This window comes from Gymnoscopelus microlampas (genome assembly GCF_963454915.1).
Source record: "Gymnoscopelus microlampas genome assembly, chromosome: 10".
Taxonomy (NCBI): Eukaryota; Metazoa; Chordata; class Actinopteri; order Myctophiformes; family Myctophidae; genus Gymnoscopelus; species Gymnoscopelus microlampas.
This window is the reverse complement of record NC_139947.1, coordinates 14,337,181-14,359,637: the sequence shown is the minus strand read 5'-3', so window position 1 is coordinate 14,359,637 and position 22,457 is coordinate 14,337,181. Positions and strand designations below refer to the sequence as shown.

At 43.2% G+C, this 22,457-nt stretch overlaps 1 protein-coding gene across 1 annotated transcript; it reads left to right on the top strand.

The window, feature by feature from the left end:
• Positions 1–493: 493 nt before the first annotated feature.
• On the top strand, positions 494–13,571 carry LOC311053498 (protein Wnt-7a). The gene is made up of 4 exons (XM_084069086.1): positions 494–960; positions 2,537–2,763; positions 7,350–7,621; positions 11,092–13,571. The coding sequence occupies exons 1-4, from the start codon at positions 890–892 to the stop codon at positions 11,572–11,574; spliced, it is 1,053 nt and encodes a 350-aa protein (XP_083925212.1). The 5' UTR covers positions 494–889; the 3' UTR covers positions 11,575–13,571.
• The last annotated feature ends 8,886 nt before the right edge of the window (positions 13,572–22,457 follow it).

The following is a 22,457-nucleotide window of genomic DNA, read 5'->3' as shown; positions in this document are numbered from 1 at the left end:
AGTACCCAAAGTAAAAGTAGCCCACTCATTATTATGCAGAATGTCACAAGTTTTCAAATCTTTAGAAAATAGCAGATCTACAAGCTCACGTTGCATCGAGACACATTGTGAGGTTGTAGATCGGCTATTTTCAAATGGCCGAAATAGGGCTGTATATAGGGCTGAAGTGGTTAATGTATATGTTTTGTAATAATAATAAAAATCTACAAAGTAACTAGTATTAAACTAAAGTTTTCAAAACACTATAGTGGAGTAGAAGTAGGCCTACAAGTATTTGTACAGTAAAAGTACCAAAAATTGGAAACACTCTGGTAAAGTTTAAAAAAGAAAGAAAAAAAACTCAAAATTGTACTCAAGTACAGTACTCGAGTACATGTACTCAGTTACTTTCCCACCGCTGCTCTCCTGTGTGAACAGTGTGAACACGCCCCAGATAGATGAGATCAGACAGATATAAGAGCTCATAGCTCAGACCTGTGCGGGTAGCAGCAGCAGCAGCAGCCAGGAGGAGAACAACTCAACTGTGAGAAAAAGAAGCACCAAACACTTGCTGCTCCACCACCACCAGCACTAAGGGTTAATCCTACCTGTCCCGGGACACCAGCCTCGCAATGACAAGAGGGCAGAGCAAAGAAGAAGGGGCCACGTAAAAAAAAGGCACTTTTTTGTGGGGATCACTTTTTTTTTGTTTTGGTGCCAGGCAATGAATCAATTAAATATTTGAGTGTACATTTTTTTGATTTTTTTGATGAGATCCGTCACTTGGAGTTGGAGTTTCTACTTCTTGTTTGGACTACTTATTACCTGGGCTGCTGTTGTTGAGGACGATCACCGGAGAAGCAGACATCAGCACAGTGTGGGGATCGTTGTATGAAGTGGAGGATTCACCATGAGTCGGAGAACTCGCCGTTGGATTTTAAGAGTTTTACTTTGTCTGGCGATTGTTTATTTGAAAATTGGGTGAGTTTTTGCCGTTGTTTACTTAGTTATGTTTTACTACATCTTTTTGAAAATTCGCGACTGCACTGTGAGCTTGTAGATCGGCTATTTTCAAAAGATTTTCTACATTTGAAAACTTGTGAAATGGGACATTGTGCATAATGAGTACTTTCTACTTTTGGTACTTTAAATACATTTTGATACCAATCTTTTGTACTTTTACTCATTTTATCGTGGAGTGGATGTTGCAGACCGATTCGAAAGACTTCTATTATTGTAAAATGTAGCCTACACATTGAAAATAAACTTGTAAAAAGTTGCTACTGGCTTTTATTTCCTTTTATCCTGCCCAAAAAACATCTTGATCATGTTTTTGATCTTATTATTTTTAATCTTGTTTAATATGTTATTTTTCTTTTTTGTGTAAAGCACACTGGACTGCATTTGATGTCATGAAATGTGCTATAATATAATTAAAGTTTATTATTATAATCTCGTGCATGTGCACAAGGCAGAGAAGAATCAAACTCACCTTGTGATTTATAAAGAAACAAAAACATGTATTATATAAAACCCATGCTTATAATTTATCAGTTAGGCTCTTGGTTATGTTAAATAACTGGATATAATTTGTCAATTTGACAATAACACCAAGGTAGGCTCTGCAGCGTGAAGTCTATTGGCATATTGATGCACATTATTGTTAACCATTTAATTTCAATTTGTAATCAATTATTCAAATGTTGTCCATTAATGGCACATTTTTACACTATGTTAAATTAACAGGCTGTTAGTTAGCTATATACTAATGCCTTGTAGTCTATAGGTTTTATAATTTAGTTCAGTCAGTCATGTAGTTGTTTTAGGGTTTAAACTTAATTAGCTATAGGCTACATGCTAGAAATGTCCAAATGTAATTAAGACATTTAGGCCAAATAAAATAGCCTCGGATCGGACAGTCAAACTAAAATGTTCTTCACTAAACGAAAGACCAGTGGTGTACTGTAAAGTAACTAAGTAGGCTACAAGTACTTTACTTGAGTATGTCCAATTTTCAGTACTTTTACTTCTACTCCACTCTCAGGGGCAAATATTGTACTTTTTTACTCCACTACAATTATTTGAAAACTTTGATTAGGTATGGTTACTTTGCCGATTTTGATTATTATTACAAAACATGCATTTCCCACTTCAGCCCTATATACATTTTGGCCATTTTAAACAAGCAGATCTACAAGCTCACAGAGTTTAGATCTATTTTCAAAAGATCTTTATTTTCTACATTTGAAAAAATGTGAAATGAGACGTTCTGCATGATAGTACTTTGTACTTTTGGTACTTTAAGTATATTTTGACAATACTTCTGTACCTTTACTCAAGTACATTTTTAATTCTGGACTTTTACTTTCTACATTGCAATATCGAGTATTTTACTTAAGTGACAAAAATGGAGTAGCCTACTTTTTCCACAACTGGAAGACATTAGTCCTAATAAAATAGCCTCGAACAGTCACTAAAATGTTCTTCACTAATTGAAGGACTGATCTGCTTATCTCACTATCTCACATCCATCCATGATCTTCTCTATCATCCACAGTGGCTTCTCGTCGGTGGTGGCCCTGGGTGCGAGTATCATCTGTAACAAGATCCCAGGTCTGGCTCCCAGACAGCGGATCATCTGCCAGAGTCGCCCCGATGCCATCATCGTCATCGGAGAGGGAGCGCAGATGGGCATCAACGAGTGTCAGTTCCAGTTCAAGAGCGGCCGGTGGAACTGCTCTGCGCTGGGAGAGAGGACAGTCTTCGGAAAAGAGTTGAAAGTGGGTATGTTTGCCTGTCAATTATACATTTTTGATTACAACTTTGAGACTTGTTTTTGTTTTGTTTTTGTCACTAAAAATGCCTTAAATTGTGAGCCTTTCCATTAGAGTCCATCTCAAAACGTCCATTATAAAACTCTCGCCCCAAAACACAGTCGCCCCGGGGCAAATCCGGCGACCTAGGAACGGTCGCCACCTGGTATTCCTAAACGTAACCTCAGTGAACAATGCATGAACCTAACCTTATTCATATACTTAACCTCAGTAAAACTACACCTAAACCTAAACTTATTTCTAACCTAATATCCTCAGTAGGCCTAAAACTAATACGAAAATAAATGGGGGTGAGCGTGTTTTGGGGCGAGTCTTCCAGTTACCAACGCATCCACGTGTGCGTAACGCGCCGTCAAGTGCGCAAACGTTGCCATGTGGTATGTTTTCATTCAAGCTAAAATGCAACAATTGGTCTTCAATTAAAACATCCAGTACAAGGAGGCATGTTTGTTAATAGCCTACATGTTGTGGGCTAATTAAGAATGAATGTATGTGCAATATCATTTAATGCAGTATAGCCTACATTATCAAAATGGTGACTTTTGTCTTGCATGTCCAATGCTCCAGGATGATAAAATCTGCTTGCTCTCTGCATTTCAATCTGCCAATGTTAGCAGTGGTTTTCAAAGTGGGGTCTATGGAGGGACCCTCAGGGTTCCGACCCTTACAGGTCTGTAACTCTGAGAGTTCCATTTGTATACTCTCAGATGTATGGGTGTCCTTGAGATAAAATAGAAAAACAGTTTGAGAACCACTGTTCCAGAGGGTCCAATGTGCAGCTATAGTGTCATTTACAGCAGGCCTAGTTCTCCAGCTAACCGAGTGAGGCTCTCTGAGCATTTTATAAAAGGCATCTGAAGCCAGCACTACAACAAAGCTCCTGTGAATGTTGCCGGCCTCTCTTTTCAGCCAGACAGAGAGAGTCTCCAGAGACGCATGTCCACCAGTCTTTATCCTGTCTAACGATGGGTGCTGTGGCTCTCACTGTATACGGCATGTTGGGATCTTACCACGGGTATAAGTTACATTGACGGAACAGTCGAGAGGACAGGAAGATTTGAAAGTGCTCAACGACACTCATGGGAATTATTAAGAAAAAGGGAGAAGAGAAAAAAAGTTCAAACCGGTGTTGTCATTGTTGACACAATAGTCTCAGACAGGCAGATGGGACGTTACAATGGATGACAAGTCTTGATATTATGACCAGTGGCTTTCTGCGTGAGCGCTCTGTTGACATACACCAGTGGTTGTATGATAAAATATGTATGTTAAAATGTGTTCTCTCTTGTAAAAGCATGACGACAGAACATTGCAATATTTTGTAATAATATATCTCTTTGGTTACTGCCTGCAGTCTGCAAGGAGTTTGTTTTCCACAGTTTTTTCCTTCTCCTCCTTCATGTCAGTTCCAAAAGTAGAAGTACAGTACCAACATTTTTGAAAATAGCAGATCTACCAGCTCACAACGCGTCGCGACTGTGAGCTTGTAGATCGTCTATTTTCAGATCCTAGGTATAAAATAGGGCTTAAGTGGTTAATGTATGTTTTATAACATAATAATTTATATCTGCAAAGTAACTAAGTGACTAAAGTTTTCGAACAATTGTAGTGGAGTAAAAGTACAACATTTGCCTCTGAGATGTAGTGGAGTAGAAGTAAAAGTATAGACAATTGGAAATACTCCAGTAAAGTAAAAGTACCTCAAAATTGTACTTTAAGTTCAGTACTTGAGTAAATGTACTTGGTTACTTTACACCACCGAGTTTCTCACCGCCACTAGTGTTGTTATTGAACAATAATGGCCCAAATACCTTTGTATTCAATGGTCAGTATAGCAGCTGTTTGGGGCCATCTTTCCTGCTTTCTGCTGGTGAGAGGGGATTATATCGTCATGCTGTTTGAGGTGAAAGCAGTGGTGGTTCCCCAATCTGTTCCTCTGAATGAATGGCTTAAGCCCGTCAAGATTCTCCGGGTCTATGGTTCTTTAAGAGAAGAGTCCAAGGCTATGGCTTGGACAACCGTGCCAAATAGATTGGTTTCACTGATCAGATTAAGCCGGTAGAAGGCGAACGGGTGTAAATGAATGCCATTGTTGGCGCTTTAGCCGGAGCGAGGCTCTCTCTCTCTCTGCAGTCTGCACCGCTTTCACTGAGGACATAGGAAGAGTAACTGACCCTGCACTCAGATGAATGTGTGTGTGAGGTGTTTTGATGTTCGGTGCCATCGATCTTAGCTACTCGTGAGTAATATTAAGAGGTGGGGGTGTAGAGAGTTACTATGTGATATAGACCAGTGGTTCTCAACCTGGGGGTCCAGCTTGATTTTGGGGGGGGGGGGGGGGGGGTCCCCAGATGACAGTGAAGTGACAATTTAAGGACTTTTAAGACCTTTTTAATACCAAATGAGAAAAAGACCATTACTGCATCAAAAGTATCCTATAAAAAATTGTCAAACATTGGCCAAATTGTCAAATAATGTAAGAAAGGCAAACATAGATCAGTTATTTTCACAAGTTATAGATCAGTTATTTTCACAATGTTTCACAATGTTTCACAATATGATTATTTTGACGGGTCCCCAGTTCAAATGTATGATTATTTTGGGGGGTCCCGGCCAGAAAAGGTTGAGAACCACCGATATAGTTGTTAAACAGTAAATGTGGCACAACAGTAGGGCCGTGTACTACAGTAGACATTATAGCCATTCTTTTTTTGTTTTCCAGTGTCTCTTCTGTTTTTAAGCTCTTCCACCGGGTTCTTACGAGATCACAAGGAATGCATACCATCCTTTGTTTTTGAGCCCCTTGCATTCAGAACTCAAGGGGAAAAATTAACAACAGTGCAGTCAGGACTGGCCAACTGTGTCGACACACCTTCATTTCTGGCTACGAGCCCATTGACTCTATAAAAACGTCCACATAATTGATGCCTCAATATGAGTTTTTTTTTTTCTTTCTTTCTTTTTTTTCTTCAATGGCAAGGGCATGCATCCAAGATGTTTATCAGAAACATGGCAGCCTCACAGTCAACCACGTTGCAGGAGGAAGTGGCTGGGGGAGAGTATCACGTTTGTTTTGAACAAAAGAGAGAGACAAGATGAGTTTGTTTACACCTAGATATGATGCATGCTGTCATCGGTGGGTTTCCTGTTTACATGCTGGGCGAACGCGATACCTGCTATTTGAAACATGATAAATACCGCATTTATGAATATGCACATCTGCACACGGTGCATGTTCCTGCATGCGTGCTCCGCGAGAAGAAATGGTTTGCATTATGGCAGAGTGGAAGCCGATCTAATCTCAAGATGGATATAAACCTGGGCTCTTGAATAAAATGTTTCCTTATGGCTCATATTTCCTCATGGGCCTCATTATTTGTTTTGACTCAGGAAACCTTGCTTTGGGATCTTCCCCGTAAATTCTGGCAGGTTAACTTTTAATTATTTGTCGATAATTCAGGCCCTCTCCAGTGTGCGTAAATGATTTGTGTAGCTGGACTTGGGAAGAGATAACGCCGGCGTGAAGATTCTGATGTTAGCCTCCTATGAGTTTGCACAAAGCGTACCAGTTTCTGATGGCGGATCAATAAACTCTTCCTTCCCCAACAAGCCCCTTTTATTCATGCTGTGTTATTGACGGCGCTGCTCACAGCCATTTTGGTTCAAAAGGCAGTGAGCGTTTCCAGGTCAGGTTGCAGAACACTGCAGCCCTTGAGTGATGTGTCAGTAAGACTGTGATGTAAGCACACATACTGTTAATGGTTAAACGCTTTTTTTTCTGCTCCCTGCTTATTGTATTTTCCCTGGAGACCGGAGGAGCATCGCTGAGGTTTTACAGCGTGGCTCTGTATAGGAGGCTAGCCGTCAATAAGAGGGTCTTGTGTGTGTGCGTGTCCGTCCGTCTGTCTGGACAGACCGCCCTTCCGTATGTCTGTTTGTCCAGAATTAATCTCGCAAACCCGTCAACCGATCAGCACCAAATGTCTGCCAGTAGGCCGAAGAAGTACCTCCTGTTTTATATATCTTTTAAAATATTATAATGGAAGTCAATGGGGCTCAGATCGGCGCTGAAACCTTGCCCAAATTTGGAAAACATACATCATAGATTCGTCATAGATACGTCATAGATACGCGCCTGACGTCATTATAGATGTGTGATGTCACTGGCTGTGGTCACATGACGTCCCACATTCCACAATGGGAGCTACGCTGTTCCCATATGGATCCGCAAGATTCACATGATGATCCCATTTCTGACCTCCCATCGTGTTCTCTTTGTATGCAAAAGTATTCATGAAATAACATACCGTTGTTGCCGGGCAGAAACCTCTCATCTCCATATTCAAACTTTTTTGTGTTTTTTCATAAATTAACGCCCTACTTGATCATACTACAGCGTCACAGGAAAGCATCAAAAGTAGCATTTGAATCCTAGAAAGTGTCCAGTTTTGGACACATGGTTTCCACCCGACAGAGACGATACAACACTTATTAAAACATACATTCTACCTCCATTTTCCTGTCTTTCCCCTATAGGCAGCAAAGAGGCGGCGTTCACGTATGCCATCATCGCAGCGGGGGTGGCCCACGCCATCACGGCGGCGTGCACCCAGGGCAACCTGAGCGACTGCAGCTGTGACAAGGAGAAGCAGGGTTTCTACGGCAAGGGCCAGGGCTGGAAGTGGGGCGGGTGCTCGGCCGACATCAGCTACGGCCTGGGCTTCTCCAAGGTGTTCGTGGACGCCCGCGAGGTCAAGCAGAACGCCAGGACGCTGATGAACCTGCACAATAACGAGGTGGGACGCAAGGTAGGTGGTCACGCTCAACTCACAACAACCACACACGCCTGTCACAGTTATCACATAATGGCCTGAACAAAATCATTTGAGTTAATCATCAATTATTTTTGCATAATTGTCAGAATCGTTTCCCTGCATCTGTATGAATTCATCTGTGAAAAATAGCGAAAATCTACAAGCTCACAATTTTGTGAGCTTGTTGATTGGTTATTTTCGCTATAGAAAACATTTGAAAGTGTTGGCCATAGTACATCATTTATTTTGATTATTGGTGCCGGTCATTCAGTCTTATCTGTTTATATTTCTGTTATTTCACATATCCTGTGCAATTTTAGTTTACAAAGGGCAAACAGAAATAACATTTAGTTTTATATGCTCCAATGTTCAATGCTAAAAACACAATTAAATCATTAATCATAGTTATTTGTACTAAGATTTCACGATTGTGACACAAACCTCACATACTATTTGTTTATGAAGGGCTTTATACACCCTTAATGAATGATTGCACAGGTCCAATTCTAAATGAACACCACATTTACCGTGTAGCACGGGGAAATGGCTCATTATCGCAAATCTTTGGAGGCACATAATGGCAAGTAAGCGATGACAGACTGTTAGGTTGAGATGTTGATTAATGAGAGGGATTAACAAGTGTGAGCTCGGCCACAGTAGTAACTGTGGCTGTGGCGATTCGGGAGGCCTCGCCGTGCTTTTGGACGGGTGAATCTTGCCAGGGATCTGGGCAACGGGGCCAAGATTAAACAGGCAGCGGAATAAAGGGTTTCTTGTAGGGGAAGAGCTCTTTAAGTGGCAGGGTTTGATTACAACCCAGATCTCTCATGCTGAAAACAGATTGACACTGTACAAAAGGGCATTAGCTCGGTCCCCCATGCGCTGCACTGTTGGGACAGTATACAGTTACCTTTGCTGCATTCCCTGACATGGTTTATCTAATATCATCAACCCACATCAGTTGTGATGTGTCAGTACATGTGCCATGGAAATGTTTGCTGTTTTGATACAACTTTTTGCTCATCACTGAGTCATGCGTTTTTCCATTTTTGCACACTTGTGGACTTTACCGACTAGAGTGCCAGATAAAGATAATCGCCGAAAACAGCAGCAGACCGTCCAGGTTTTTTTTGTGTGATGCGTTCACATGCTCGGTGCGCGGTCCCCTTGCATCCATGGCTGCAGACACTGTGGAGAGACTGAGAGACTCCAGCAAGTCTGGAGGTTAAAGATTGAGTGGAATAGTGTGCCAAACAGCCAGGGTGAGGCTCTTTTACACCACACTGGGGTTAGTGAAGAGGAAAGAAGCACCTCTCCCCGAGTCAACCCAGCTTCCCTCTCCTTTCTTTCTTTCTCTGGGTGCCCACAGAGGGGCGATTCACACCAGCGACGCGTCCCCACGCAGACTGAAAAGCCTCCTTCTCACACATTGTACCCGGGAGCAGATCACTGCTGCCTTTCTGTGCGCCGTTTTCTGAAGCCCCGGACTCTGATTGGCTTATCTAGACAGCTAAATTGCCTCCCAGCGAAGCGAGCTACACTCATGGCTTCAAACCCATCAGTGGTTTTACTCCGTCCCCTTGTCTCTGGTAATAAATGGACTCTCTGTTTTGATGGCTGTCCCGTCCCCCCCCTAGCCTTTATTTATGCTAATCAAAGCAGCAGCAATGAGCGTGAGCAGTGCCCACAGCTCCCAGGTTCCAAGACGTCCACACAAAGGCTGTCACAAGTGTTGGTCACAGGACGGCTGATGGATTAGTCAAAGGAGAGCCAAGACAGGTTGTTTATCAGTTCTCCTTCTCCCTCGTCTGCGTTTCCATTTGGGTCTTATGTCTAATTTATTATAGTCCGTGGTAAGACGGAGTCAACTGGCCGACAAGAACTGATTTTTCCAGGTAACAACCCATAGCTAACGTATTAAAAGTTTGACTTTTTAATTCAACTGCTTGAATGAACCCTAACGTCGAAAATCCGTCAAAAATAGCCAATCTAGGGGTGTCCGCTGGCCTAGCGGTCCAGGCGCATACCACATATGCTGGTAATCCAGCTTGACAGCGTGTCGCGAGTTCGACTCCCGATCCCGACGACCTTTGCTGTATGTCTCCCCCCATCTCTCTCCCCATTTCCTGTCAGCCTACTGTCCTGTCTAAATAAAGGCATAAAAGCCCCCAAAAATATCTTGAAAAAAAATAAAAAAATAAAAATAGCCAATCTACAAGCTTATATTATAACTTATATGTATTTATTTATTTATATATTCACTTATATATTATTTAAGATGTGTATGTAAAGCAGAAACAGGTGGGGTCCTAGTAAAGAGCCCTGGGGCACTCCCTTCAACTACGTAGATGGTGGTTAAGGACGGCGGGACACAAACGATCAGCATTTTAAGAGTTGTAAAGACGTGTGAATGAAATTCCTTTTCAAAAACGGTGCTGACCTTATTTGCGGTGTGTGACTGCCTGACGCTGCAGTGAGTGGCGGTGCGGTGGTGTGTCATCCTGTGTCATCGTATACGTATGTCATCGGCTCAGGGTTTTGCCGTGATCCCAGTCACTCAGCACCTTGTACAAATCACTCCTGACATTTGTGTATTGTGTGTGGTGGCTACACACACAGAGCCTGAAATCTGATACAGTATTTTGGCTTCTGTGTATACAGTACCACAGTGCTGCAGCACGCCCACTCCCCACCCATACAGAGCATTTCACCTGCATAGGTTTTTTTTCTATTTGTTTGTTTTTTGAGTTTTTCATTTTACATCAAAATGTTTTTTTTTTGTAAATTGAGACTACAATATGAAACACTTTGCCTAATTGAGTAATGAATGGTTCCCATCGTTTACATGCGGCTGTAGGCTTCTCCAAACTCTGTCAACAGCACTTATAAAAACAAGCGATATCTATAAAGCTGCAACACATAACTGTTTTTTTTAAAGTGAATACTTAAAGTGAATATTTCTGACCAATCTGTACGGCAGAGTATGTTATTATAATATAACTAACACAACTGGGGTCTACCATGCTCTTCTATTGAGACATTTAGATCCTGTGGTCGGGGAGGACCACTACTGGTTGACAAATACTGTAAGTGGTGTTGCACGAATTTGCACGAAAAGTGCAATGTATCCTCTCTCCAAACAGGCTTAACATATACATTTGGGCTCACACGTAGGGGACCTGGGTTCGAATCCCCGGGTAGGACATAAAAGTTATGTGTTGCAGCTTTTAAAACGCGTTAAAACCGGGAAAGCATGTCATTATAGATTTTAGCTATATACTGTATAGCAAAATGTTTTTATGAAAACTCTTAGGCTTTAGAACATTGGTTTAGAACTGTGGTTCTCAAAAATAGCAGATATACAAGCTCGTGCCGCGCTGAGAACTACTGATTCAGAAGGCATTTGTAGAATCGACCTCAGGTCTTAACGGCTTTTAAACCAAATGTATTTTTGTGTCTACTAGGTCCTGGAGAAGAACATGCGACTGGAGTGCAAGTGCCACGGCGTCTCCGGCTCCTGCACCACCAAGACCTGCTGGACCACGCTCCCCAAGTTCCGCGAGCTGGGCTACATCCTGAAGGAGAAGTACGCGCACGCCGTGCACGTGGAGCCCGTCAAGGCCAGCCGCCACAAGCGGCCCAAGTTCCTCAAGGTCAAGAAGCCCTACTCGTACCGCAAGCCCATGGACACGGACCTGGTCTACATAGACAAGTCGCCCAACTACTGCGAGGCCGACCCGGTCACGGGCAGCCTGGGCACGCAGGGCCGCGTGTGCAACAAGACAATGATGCAGCAGATCAGCGGGTGCGACCTGATGTGCTGCGGACGGGGCTACAACACGCACCAGTACTCCCGCGTGTGGCAGTGCAACTGCAAGTTCCTGTGGTGCTGCTACGTCAAGTGCAACACGTGCAGCGAGAGGACAGAGGTGTACACCTGCAAGTGATATTATTTATTGGACGACGGCCGTGCGTGTGTGTGTGTGTGTGTGTGCGTGTGAGAGTTGTGCGTGTGGATACGTATGCATACGGGGCATTTTTGTTCGCGTCTGTCTTACGTTGTTCTTGAGTTTGACCTATGTATGTTTTCATGGACAGAGTAACCGTTATGTTGTACAAGAAGGTGATGTGTTTTCTCGCAGCCTAGTCGTCGACAATGTGGAAGCTACTGAATACGTTGAATATGGAGCCTGACGTCTTTTTTTGCACACAAAGCCCCTTTTAAACCAACCAACCCCCCCGCCCCCATGTGATGGATTTTTTGGGTGTTTCGCTGGAGTGCAATTTGAGGAATCAGTGCAACATCTACCATAAAGGGAAACAACTCAAAACGAGGACGTGTGGTTGGACGGGGCCACGGTGTGTGTGTGTGTGTGTGAGTCATTTAGACTGGAAGACTTTAAGCTATGGGATGTGTACGGACACGCTGGGCCGGCTGAGGAAACGGACACTAGCCGACACTCTTAAATCAATGCTGGATCGGGAATGCTGGACTGACTGACTGCTGTAGTTCTCTGCTCCTAGCTTGCCCTAGGAACACCTTTATGCACAGACGGGGAAAAAAACGACACAGCCATCGGGAATATTTAACATGCTGTATTTAGAGATTTAAAAAATAATTAATATTAATTTATTTTATTAAAAAAAAACTACTGATTTTTTTTTTTTTTTATCCGTTCTGGAACAACAATGACTAGATGAGGGGAGGTTTGTGGTTTATATAAATGCAATCGGAACTAGTCCACACGGTAAATATACACTGGAAATGACTGGAATGTGTTGTTCCACGTGAAGCTGCTGTGGGCTCGATGTCTGACCTGGTCTTTCTCATGAGTTTTGTCTTACCTCTGTTTGCTGCTAGTCTAGAGAATCCCACACTTTTTCTGAGGTAGAACGTTGAACACTAACTGACTGATTTCAACACTCCCTCTTCAAGCTGACATATGGCTCTTTTGGACTGTACAAAGAACCGAGCGCACTGTACCATGACGTGCGGTGTAACGTATTTCCCAGGTTCTGGATTTGTTTCCATTATGCTAGCTATACGGCTCGGTTTCAGATAAGGTTCTCAGTACCTACAGTCATTTTGGGCTCTGCTCAGGAGGTTGTATGTAAAACGTGAGTTACGGGAATCCAGAACTATGTTGTAAATGTCTAACTAAAAAGTGAAAATAGACGATCTACAAGCTCACAACATGCCACACATGCATTGTGAGATTGCAGATCGGCTATTTTCACTTTTTTATGAGTTTCTTTTAATTTATGACGTACCTCTGCCCCCTTCTGGGGTGGTCGTAGTTATAATTGAAACAAAGAAATTCTCTGGTTCTGGAAAGTTTCAGGTAATGGAAGGTACTGGGTTACCCGTAGTCAAAAAGAGCCATTAGAAGGAGTAGTTCACCACAAAAATCACTTGTTTTATATCAATTTAAAAAAAAGTTGTCGCATTCCTAAGCCAATAATTTGATTGGCTCAGGAATGCGACAAAAAACAAAAAGTCTCAATGAATTCAGGGCTTCATGGTGGTGTGTAATTGATCGAAAATAAGTCATTATTTTTGGGGTGAACTACCCCGTCCTTAACAGTACGCCTCCTTTATACTTAGTTGAGACCCACGTGCAACTCAGTATAACTCAGGCTATGCCTTTTTTTTACGCGACATATTCACCGGTCAGAAACACAGGCACATTTTCCACTTTTTGGTAAAATATTGGTTGATAGAGTATATTTTGTAAAAGGCTATTTTTATATGAATGTCTTATTTATATCTCTTGCATATTCAATGTCCAAGATCCCCCCTCCTCCATGCTTTTGTTGTTAAACCCATGTGAGAAAAGCTGATAATTATGTTAAGTATGACCCTCACTGTCACTGCCATAGTTGTATATCGTATGTGATAGAAACTGTTCAAACTGCTGTGTGTTTACTGCTGATGGAATACAGAAACAGGAAAATTAACCAGACATGGCTCTGAGAGTTTGATTTTCTTTCATGTCTGGATGTACAGTACATTACTACTGCAAGTGGTGGAAAGTAACTAAGTACATTTACTCAAGTACTGTGTATAAGTACCATTTTGATGTATTTCCAATTTTCTATACTTTTACTTCTGCTCCACTACATCTCAGAGGAAAACATTGTACTTTTACTCCACTGCAATTATTTGAAAATGTTAATTACTAGTTACTTTGAAGATTTAGATTATTATTACAAAACATACACAAACCACTTCAGCCCAACTTTGGCTATTTGAAAATAGCCTATCTACAAGCTTGTCACTACAAGCTCAACGTGTCGCTTTGCGAGCTTGTTGATCTGCTATTTTTTATATCTGCTATGCTATTTTATATATTAGAAAACTTGTGAAATGGGACATTCTGCGTAATGGGTACTTTTACTTTTGGTACTTTTAAGTATATTCTGATGCCAATACTTTTACTCAAGTACATTTTGAATACTAGACTTTTACTTGTAACAGAGTATTCGCACATGGTGGTATTGATAGTTTGGAGTACTTTTCCCACCACTGACATACAGCCGTCTACCATTCATCCTGATCTACTGCAGTGGTTCTCAAACTTTTTCATGTCAAGGACCCCCAAATTGATGTGTATTTGGACGCGGAGCCCCCTCTGAAAATATGATGTGCCAGGGACCCTCATAAGAGAAGATTTGTGTTAAAAAAGATTCAACAATTTTCAAACCGTTTCCAAAATAGCATATGTACAAGCAGGTGAGTTGTACATCTGCTATTTTTAAATATAGCCAAAGATTCAAATATGGAGGTCAAAACACTACATTGGTGACGCTATATTAACTTATTTTGCTGGGGACCCCCTGCAACCCACCCAAGGAGTCTGGGTACCCAGACCCCACTTTGAGAACCACTGACTGATCTACCGGTACTCTATATTACGGTATGTTCACATAATATGGGAATATCCTTGTGCCATCTTTGAGGAGGGAGATCTTTTTTTTTGTACAATGTCAGAGCAGGTACAATCTGGAGTCTATGGACAAGAAACACATCGCTGAGACTGCTCATTAAATGAAACACGATGGGGAATTGAGATAAGGGCAGCGCTGGCCTCAAAGGATCTCCCACAAGGGACCATGTCGCTTTACAGACGGCGAACATTACCCCTTATTGCATTAGTTATCTTAAATCGCTCATTCCACGGACATTAATTAACAAAGGATTCATTTCTGTCCCATTCAAACTAGACATAAAACATAAGATTGCCGTAATTGCCCGGGTTTTATGGCCGTATATGAATTGTAATCAGGCCCTGCACTTCATAGAGGCGTTATAAAAATCGCACATAAAAGCAGGAGCGAGCTATCGTATTATATAGGGCTATCATGAAGATAAATCAGCTTTTCCCCAAAGGGATTTTGGCCCTACAAGCGCAATGTGTTGCAACGCACAGCCAGGGCCTCAAAAAGGAGACATTCTTTGAGAGAGAGGGGAGGGGATAGGAGGGGGGGACGCGGGGGGGGTATTCAAGCTTAATTGAGGGCCCATCTCAGAGAGACTTTGGGAAGCGACTGAACGTGTCAGCGTGAGGAGAAAAGTGTTGTGTGCGCTAATGGTAGGGTACCAAGAGAGTAATGGATGAGGCTGGACCCGGGGCAAGGTTGTCACGGTGATGACTTGCTCAAGCCCTAACACCGAAAACAGCGGATCTACAAGCTCGCGAGGCGGCGCGTCCGCGCCGCCTCGCGAGCTTGTAGATCCGCTGTTTTCGGGAAGGAGCATAAATTAGGGGGCTTGCAGGCTGAGGGAGGGGAGGAGGAGGAGGGTGGTGGTGGAAGCTTGTCAGGTGATAGATGACCTCGCACATCTGCTTCATTCAGAGCCACCGTTGCTACAACAACTCCGAGCGCGGCGGAGAAAATGCAGGGCGGTCTACCAGGAGAGGCCGGGGTAGACGTGTCAGGGAAATGTTAACGATGCTTAAGCCCACAGATCGTTACGGATTCCACTCCCCAATCCGAGGGCTCCTGGAAGTGTGTGAGCGCAGCGGGGAGACGGTGTTGATGGAAAGCTTGCGCGGTTCCCAATAACCTCTGGGGAGGGGGAAGAGACGCAATGTTCCCCCCGTAAAGTGGAGGTTTTCACCTGTTGCTGTGCCTTTTATAACGTTTCCATTCGCGTGCAGTACACACACAGGCATTTTTACAGTGAAAGACAGTTTTTCTTCCTTTCTTTCTTTCTTTCTTTCCTTCCTTCCTCTTCGTCTTCTTCTTCTTGTAGGTCTTGTAGATCTGCTATTTTCAAACGATTTCGAAAAATGTTGAGAAAGTTAAATGGGACATTCTGCATAAATGAGTCTTTTACTCTTGGTACTGAAAGTATATTTTGATGCCTTCTTCTGCTTCCTCGATAGATAGATACATAGATCTTTATTGATCGCAAGCGGGAATTCAGTCGCCAGAGGCAGCACGACAGACAGTTAAAGTACAGGTACAGACGAGGAGACTAAAGAGTAAGATTACAACAAAGGTTATAGCGACACAAAAAAACGACTACTTTTTCTTGTCTTCCTCGAAGCGGCGGAGACACGTGAGAAGAAGTCGAAGTCAACTCTAACTTACAGTAGATTAGCGGTATTATGTGTCATTGGCACTGATGATCCCCGCAGAACAAAAGAGAAAAGGTGGGGGGCGGGGGGGGAGAAGGAGAGGGGGAGGGGGAGGGGGGCATAATAACAGTGGCTTCTCTTTGTCTGACGAAAGCTTTCAGCTTTCATAATATTGATACAAAAGAATCCCGCATAAGAATAGACAGCTGCTCCAAACAGCCCCGGTTAAAGTCAAACCAGGGCTGTAGAGTGTGTGTGTGTGTGTGTGTGTGTGTGTGTGTGTGTGTGTGTGTGTGTGTGTGTGTGTGTGTGTGTGTGTGTGTGTGTGTGTGTGTGTGTGTGTGTGTGTGTGTGTGTGTGTGTGTGTGTGTGTGTGTGTGTGTGTGTGATATGCACATGACACTTCTATCCCGCGTCTTTAACAAGTACTTGAATGGGCTACCACTTCCATCTCGGAGGGCGTAATGTGGGTCACCTATTCACTCTCACTCATTCATGTCTTGTGTTAGCCTTTAAATGACAGAGCAGAGTCTCAGGGTTTTTTTGTATGGAGTCAATGAAATGCTCCAGAATCACCCTCAAAATCCCACTACTGCTGATGAATGGGTAGACGTCATTCCTCCAGAGGCTTTGATGCCATTACCTACTGTATAATATAGCCAGGTTAAAACAAACACGTGGGATTAACTGCTGTTCCATATAATCAGTGGTGGAAAGTACTTTTACTCAAGTAAAAGGCTACTTAAGTACAATTTTGAGGTACTTTAGCTTTACTTGAGTATTTCCATTTAGCTGATGCTTTGTAATTCTACTCGACCATATCTCTGAGGCAAATATTGTACTGCATTACAGTTATTTGAAAACTTTGGTCACAAGTTACTTTGCAGATTAATTAAGCCGTATATTATACTTTGTCTATTTGAAAAAAACGTGACAAGCTCACAATGCGTCGCATTGTGAGCCTGTAGATCTGCTATTCTCAAAAGACTAGGTAACTATGGAACTTTATTTTATGAATAAAATGGAATTTTGTCCAATCTGTATGGTATAATGACTATGTTAATACAATATAACAATTGGGGTGGTTACATTTAGTCTCCCTGTCTTCTATTGAGACATTTAGATCGTGTCAAAGGTCATGTCTCACCTAGACAACGGATCTGACACAAAATTTTGACCTGATGGTCAAGATTAAATGTATCCCTTGATCAAGCAGGCAGGCTCTATTAGCTCAATGGTAAAAATGTCAGCACTCTTAAGACACAACTAATGACAATAACATAAAATGATGGCTGTATATCCTCAATGTGCTCGCTGAGCACAAACACATCTTCGTTCTGAGCCAATCTCATCCCAAGCTGCACACAAACGTCTGTTTGTACAGCCCCAAGCTGCACACGAACTGATCATATCTCTGGGGACCTGTTTAGACTGCTGTGAAATCCCAATCCCATTTTAAGTCCGAGTGTGGAGTTCCAGCTAACTAACTAGTTGCTGCTGTGCGGCTGCCTCAGTGCCTCTTACGATGAGCTTGCCATTTCGAACATGGTGCCCGCAGATACAGACGCCCCAGAGGTGGAGGAGGATTTGACCTTTTATGTCTATGGTTAGATACACCCAAAACTGGGCTTGAACAAGGCTTGAGAGCTTGGAAAACACACAAGACAATGTGGCAAACACTGGAGTGACACTGAGGCTTAAATACCGCCAGCTTGATTGCAGGTGAATGAACGCAGGTGGTCACACTGGCTCTTAGTCTTGACACACCCATACGCAGACCTGGGTCAGACTGTGACAAACACTTATAGGCCACCTAAAGGGTCCATTTGGACCCCTGGTGGTCCCTGGACCCCACATTGAGAACGATTACAGTAAGACATGTAAGTATAACGCAGGTGTCCAGTCAGTCAGAATGGATGCAGGGATGTTGGAAGTTATGTGGATGATGGCACTTATCCTGCCAGGTACTGTACTTGCTGCACCCTTGAAGAGCAGGTGTTTCTTTTCTCCGTTCCTTTCTGTCAAATACATGCTCACGTACATCTTAAGAATGAAGAAAACCCATTGAAGGGGAAGGATTAGGCCCCAAGTGGGCAGTCTTTAGCACGGTGGCACTTCCAACACGTATCTATAGAATAGTGCTGCGCTGGAGGATTTTCCCTGTGATGACTAGTCGCTTTGACCTTTCTCTATTAATCCCCGGGGAAACACTCCACACTGCCACTGTGAAGGGAGGAGTGCGTGTCGTCACTGTCCGGTGGAAACCTCATATGTCCAAAACTATTGGATAAACTTTTCAGGATAAAAAAAAAAAAAAAAGGCAAAAATAGCCGATCTACAAACTCAAAACGCGTCACGACGTGACGCGTTTTGAGCTTGTAGATCGGCTATTTTTTGCAATTTTTGTGAGACGCTGTAGTATGACGAAGTAGGGCGTTTATTTTACGAGAAATACATACAAAGTTAAAGGTCGGAGATAAGAGGTTTCTGCCCGACAGTGACGATATATGGAGCACTTCAGCGTGTGTGAGTGCCTGTGTCAACTTTGCCGTCGCCCGGCTCTGCACCACTGAGAGCCTCACACGGAACCACATGACACCTGGCCTGTCATACAGACTGTTACTGTAGGTGTTGAGAATACAACATTATTATTTTACCACCGGGTTGTCTGAACTCAGTGGCACTCCGCGCACGCGTCTGTGTGTGTGTGTGTGTGTGTGTGTGTGTACTATACTTGTGAGGGCATCCCCACAAGTTCAGTAGAATTTAGGTTTGAATGATTCTGGTCCTTCCAAGAGAAAACTTTTTTAGAGTTAGGTTTACATTAGGAAAAGATTCAGGTTATGGTTCGGTATTTAAGTCACATTCAAGGGTTATAGAGATGGAGTTATGCCTCGTTTGTACGTAGTTACGTGCCAGTGTTGTGAGCTTGTACTTCTGCTCATAAATATACAACATGTAATCCTATTCAAGATCTACATCCAAAATGTTTATGTCCTCACATGTGTGTGTGTGTGTGTGTGTGTGTGTGTGTGTGTGTGTGTGTGTGTGTGTGTGTGTGTGTGTGTGTGTGTGTGTGTGTGTGTGTGTGTGTGTGTGTGTGTGTGTGTGTGTGCGTGTGTGTGTGTGTGTGTTTGCATGTGTTTGCGTGTGTTTGCATGTGTGTTTGCACAGGACGGCATAATCTCAGCGTGTGGCTTCCATACTATATGTTCTACAGGGGAGTTGTTTGATGTCTTAACTCGTCTTTGAAGGTTTGCCACCTGCAGCAAGCTTCCACCTGTTGGGATGAGTGCAGCTCTGGTGTGGATGTCTCTCCAGCTATCACCTGTCAAGCTTCATCTTGTAGCTAGAAGCTTCAACTCTTGCCAATGTATTTGTGATAAAACGTTATCGTCGGTAATCTTGCTTGTGCTCCCAGACATGGGCAAATTGGATCTGAATATACAATTTCGTATTAGGTCAAAAATTCCTATAGAATCCTCTGAAGTCTGCAGACACCACAAATGTCTTTAAGCAGAAGCCGCGCTTACGTACGGCGTGCTAACCCGCAAACGTTCTTACTTTGGCTATACGGTTATGTTTGATTATCATTCAAATGAGGGTGGCGTATTAATTGGTACACGTACAATAGATTAGCTATAGCCATGGTAGTGGACCACTGGTGTCAATATATGATGCCATATTTGTCTTACATTTTCTCCTAAGTTATCAAAACTCTCTACCTACAGTAATTTAACCAAATAACTGAGGCAGTGTTGGCTAAACATGATTGTGCACTTAAGCCATGGAGGTTTGAATTTCGTTCATAAATCAATCTTTTATCCACTATTTGGCTAGAATGTTTAGCACTTGAAAATGCGTAAAATAAACTGGGATAACATTTGACAAAGAAATAACCGCACCATAAAGTTCACTGTGTTGGATTGTCTATCTCAAGCAAGTCCCTGCAAGTTGATTTTCATATCGTACTGAAATGAATGGAATCCAGTGGCCTCCTCGAAAAGGAACCAAACCAAGTTATGATTTGGAAGATGGTCGGCAGTAATGACAGTTATACCACAGAGGATCCTGAGGCCTGTAGCGCCTGTAGATGCGTAAACTAACCTAGGCATAGTCTCATTTACTTTCATTGTCAAGTATTATGTGCACAACACAGATGGCACTGAGTCGACCACAGCCATTGCACTGCTCGGCACTGGCTAGGCCGTGGGCATTCGCTCTGTGTGGGCACTCGCTCGGTATGAACACTTGCTCGCCACAGGCCCTCGCTCAGCTTGCATGCCTCATGGGTCCTAAGCCAGGTTCTGTCGGCGTGCCTGCCTTGTTTTGTTTTTTCCTTGAGTTGACCTGGTGTGCAATTTTAACTTCAGAATGTATCAATGCATTTGCAGAAATGCAAAGGGGGGGGGGGGGGGTGTTGGGAGGTGGTTGTGGCTTCTTGAGAATGCTACAGGCCGCAACCGGACCGTAGCTATAAACATGCCAGACCAGCGGTATGGCCCTTTAAGATCCCTCGGGAGAAATGTTGTCAGATGCCATCTCAACGACAGACTTCTGAACACTTCTATGCCTTCATGTAGTTCGAAGCAGATTGAATGATGTCGTTCCCTCATTCCATGATCACGTCTTAATTGTCCTCTCAGCAGAAACCGCTGCAGAGGATGAAAAACAGCTCTCACTTCATCCGAGTTTCTGTCACAGCAGACGTCTCTTTGTTAGCTTCATGCGCGGTGTCACTAGACACCCATCCCCTTTGAATAGTCGTGATTTATGACGGAAACGATCTCTCCGGTGTCTATGTCCCGCTGACAATGACCCAGCCCCTCCAGCGGTGGCGGGTGACAATGGATTATAGCGTTAACATTACACTATTTCCTCTTATGGGGAGCTGCGGCGAACAGTCGCATCCTTCCACTCGGGCCCGTTCTGAGGCTTTGTACCGAAGGGCGGCTTTTTCTCTCTTTTTTCCCAAACAACATGGCCTAATAACGTCTCTGTCAGTCTCCTGGCAGGGTCACTTCCAATGGAATCTAAAGACTTGATGCCAGGAGCTCTTTAGGACGCTTGTCAGTGTCTGGCACAATGTCAGAGTCACTGCCCACCAACCTTTTATCCTGCATTCCCTAAGCCAAGTGACAGTCTCTAAGTCTGACTAGCTAAACAACCACAATGCTGGCCGCGCACTCATTTCCTGCGGTCGGTATTGTAAACGAAGGCGGCGGGGGCCAGTAGAACACAACAGTAATCATAAATCAACATACTGTAAAGGTAAAGCATCTATAAAGTCGGTGAAAGCAAAGTATAGGTGGAATTCTCGCTGCCTTTTGTCCCCATTCTTTATCTCATTACCATCACTGAGGCTGACCCTCGGGAGCACTAGCATCCAGCTGGCTTCTCTTGCCCCACAGACAAACCTTTGACCCCGGGCTGAACTGTAGAATCATCCACCACTGTCACTGCCTCCATTCTCATGCTGGAGGTCATTCGGTGCACGTTGAATGGTTCCCGCGAAGAAAAGAGTTTTTGTTGTTTTCAGAATTGATGGGGTTATTTATTTGCGGTTCTGAGAGTGTTGTAGTAAGCAAGCACAAGGAAAACAGTTAATGAGTGTAGAAAATATCATTCAGTGGATTCATTTATGAGGTGAATAACCTGAGTTACCACCCATTAGCCATCTGCAGCGGCCTTTATCTTGTTTACATTCAACACTGGCTATTTACAGGGAGCCAGGAACATAAAACTTCCTCCAAGTGCTCACATCATAGAGGAGAGTTAGACCAGGCTAATGATAAAACCAACCTTTTGGCAAACCTCCTTCTTTCTACATATTTCTCACAGAAAATTCCCAAAACATGCCGCATGGGGGTTAAATGTGGACAACACGACTGAAATGCATCCAGCTATTCTTTTGCATCCTCCGAAAAAAAAAGATTTTTCGCACCAGCATCGTTGGGTTATATATCAAAAGGAGTACTTTCAGGTATCTTTTTACTTCATTTGGGTTGAAGGTGAGGGTGTTTCTATCACTTGGCAGAGCATGAGTAGAGCGAGGCAGAAGATTAATGATATAATAGCTCTGACCACATGGTTTAGTTATTTAAACTGGCAGCATCAGCTCAAATTGTTTCATGGCTTTCTGCAATGATACATTTAGCAGCGTGTCCGGACAGGTTGCATAGATGCTGGAGGAGCGAACCACACTAGCAACTCCCTCTCTGAACTTTTTCAAGCCAAGAAGAGAC